This window comes from Sinocyclocheilus anshuiensis, unplaced genomic scaffold (genome assembly GCF_001515605.1).
Source record: "Sinocyclocheilus anshuiensis isolate Anshui unplaced genomic scaffold, SAMN03320099.WGS_v1.1 scaffold513, whole genome shotgun sequence".
In the NCBI taxonomy this organism is placed as follows: Eukaryota; Metazoa; Chordata; class Actinopteri; order Cypriniformes; family Cyprinidae; genus Sinocyclocheilus; species Sinocyclocheilus anshuiensis.
In genome coordinates, this window is record NW_015537972.1 from 1,421,706 (window position 1) to 1,424,786 (window position 3,081).

Below are 3,081 nucleotides of genomic sequence, written 5' to 3' on the forward strand. Positions count from 1 at the left end.
TCGTGAAAGGGAAACCCCCCTTCAAACTCATCGGCCAGATCCACCTGCGATCCCCACGAGCTCATTCCCTTCCGTGCCTCAGCAGCGGCGGGTCCTGAATCGCGGGAAGCAGACAGCTGCCCCTTTTTCCTCGAAAAGAGAGACAAACGAAAGCGGAGCTTTTTCCCTTGGAAAAAAACACTCGCAGTGCATGCCGATTGCCCCCTCGGAGGCATCGCGTGCGTGCTCTTCGCCCAAACAAATAACGCATAGATCGTGTGTGTCATCAGATGTTAAACAACGTCAACACAGATGCACACATCCTTAAACGCTTTGCTAGTGCTCGCCATAATGAGATGAATAGAGATCGTTCTTACCACAGAAATGCACGCTTCAAACAAAACAGTCAATGAAGACGAAGAAGAGAATGATGTGTGCTCCCGGCGCCTATTTATACTATAGTCGCACCGGTAGTGACGTCATGGTTGTCGCCGGCCAACGAGTTGGTGTTTTTTCAATGTATGCTTTAGACACGGGTCACGATGAGGCGTCCCCCATAGCGACCCCTAGAGGACGCAGTTCGAAGTTCCCATGAAAGGGAACCCAAATTTTTCAGTTACTTCTGCCATTAGAAATTAAAAATTTTCTATATGCAGATGTATTTGTCAACCATAAAAGGTGTCCAATAACAATAGAAAGTTACCAAGATACATTTTTGGCCCCCGCTATGCAACTCCCCTGCAGAATAAAACACTTTTTGGCCTCTGATATGACTGTATTCTCCATGTTATTTTAATGTATATTATGAGTAATAAAGCTAAAGTGCTCATTTGAAATGCTAAATGTTTTTCAGTGATTTAGTGTATTTGTCATGTTTTTACACAGACCCAAAAGAATGTTCTGTTGGAGGAGCGTATTCAGGTGTTACAGCAGCAAAATGAAGACCTAAAAGACAGGATTGACCGCAACCTTACTATGTCCAGGTCTTTATAAAACATTTCTAATTTATACTATTAAAGGGTTACTCCACCCCAAAATGAAAATTTTGTCATTAATCACTTACCCCCATGTCGTTCCAAACCCGTAAAAGCTTCGTTCGTCTTCGGAACACAATTTAAGATATTTTGGATGAAAACCGGGAGGCTTGTGACTGTCCCATTGACTGCCAAGTAAATAACACTGTCAAGGCCCAGAAAAGTATGAAAGACATCGTCAGAATAGTCCATCTGCCATCAGTGGTTCAATTTGAATTTTATGAAGCTACGAGAATACTTTTTGTACGCAAAGAAAACAAAAATAACGACTTTATTCAACAATTCTTCAGACGAATTGTTGAATAAAGTCGTTATTTTTGTTTTCTTTGTGTACAAAAAGTAATCTTGTCGCGTCATAAAATTCATATTGAACCCCCTGATGGCAGATGGACTATTTTGACGATGTCTTTCATACTTTTCTGGGCCTTGACAGTGTTATTTACTTGGCAGTCAATGGGACAGTCACAACCTCCTGGTTTTCATCCAAAATATCTTAAATTGTGTTCCGAAGATGAACAAAGCTTTTACAGGTTTGGAACGACATGGAGTTAATGACAAAATTTTCATTTTGGGGTGGAGTAACCCTTTAAAGGCATCTTAGTTTGAAAGGATTTCCATACTACACTATTAAAAAACTTCTTAAAGGGATAGTTCACACAAAAATGAAAATTCTGTCATTAATTACTCACCCTCATGTCGTTCTAAACCCGTAAGACCTTCGGAACACAATTTAAGATATTTTTGATTAATTCTGAGAGCTCTATGACCCTCCTCCCATAGACAGCACTGTAATGACCATGATCAAGGTCCAGAAACGTAACAAGGAAATCGGTAAAATAATCATTGTGACATCAGGGGTTCAACCGTAATTTTACGAAGCTACAAGAATCCTTTTTGTACGCAAAGAAAACAAAAATAACGACTTTATTCAACAATTCGTCTCCTCTGCATCACCCTGGTGCCATTTTGGAAAGTATCCACTGAACGCAAACCGCGTATGCTATTCTGTGTCAGCTGCGCCACGCGGATACGTTGTTTTCCTTCAAATCAAAGTGTAAACAACGTAGAAAACGTATGGTGCGTGGCGCAGTGACACAGAATAGCATGCGCTGTTTGCGTTCAGTGGATACTCTCCAAAGTAATTAATGACAGAATTTTAATTTTTGGGTGAACTAACCCTATAATTGGCATTGATGGTTCCATAAAGAACCTTTAACATTCATGGTGCCTTTCCATTGCATAAAAGGTTCTTCAGAGTGAAAAAAGTTTTAGATTTTTTTGAATGTTCTTCACACTAGATGTTCTTTGAAGAACTGTTTACTTCCAGATAACTGGAACTGTTAGGTTATTTGGCACTGCTGTGAAAACCACCTTATAAAACCTTTATTTTTAAGAGTGCATGACCCCTTTCAAGCTACGGATAGTGCTCAGTAGTTGTTTCCTCTATTCTACCAGGCAACTTTCAGAGGAAAATGCCAACCTGCAGGTGTACGTTGAGAAAGAGAGCAATGAGAAGAAACGACTGAGTCGCACCAATGAAGAGCTTCTGTGGCGTCTTCAAACAGGCGAGTTGAGCCCACGAATGTCTCCCACCCAGTCGCCCCTTCATCGACCAGCCTCTAGTCCCGCTTCACCCTCCCGACAACAGCCCTTCCCTAGATGAGTGTCCAATTCTCTGCCTTTCTTACTCAGTCTCTCGCACTCTTTTTTTTCTGTAACTCATGTTTCTCATTTTGGATTCTGATTGGATGGAACAGAGGATGCTCTCACACCTCTTACACCATAGATGGTGGCCATAGCGCTTTCAGTTTCATCATGCCAATGTCAATGTTAATATATTAGTTGGTACAGTGATCAGGGTTTGAGTTGACTTTTTTTAGCAAGACTGAACAAAATAGTTTAAGGCATGTATATGTAAATGGATAGTCCACCCAAAAATGTAACATTCTGTCATAATTTACTTGTTCTGAACCTACATGACTGACTTACTAATGTGGAGCATAAATTAAGAAATTTGTAAAAAAAAAAAAAAAAAAAAAATTTTTTTTGTTTTTTTTCAAAAAATTTC

General features: G+C 40.1%; 1 protein-coding gene across 1 annotated transcript in view; it reads left to right on the forward strand.

Annotated features, from left to right (window-relative positions):
- LOC107670531 (microtubule-associated tumor suppressor candidate 2-like) overlaps positions 1-3,036 on the forward strand; it is a 42,719-nt gene extending 39,683 nt beyond the window's left edge. Inside the window, exons 15-16 of the mRNA XM_016463177.1 lie at positions 865-962; positions 2,469-3,036. Of these exons, the coding sequence (XP_016318663.1) occupies positions 865-962; positions 2,469-2,676 (306 nt within the window). The 3' untranslated portion in view covers positions 2,677-3,036. The remainder of the gene's footprint in view (positions 1-864; positions 963-2,468) is intronic.
- Positions 3,037-3,081: the final 45 nt, after the last annotated feature.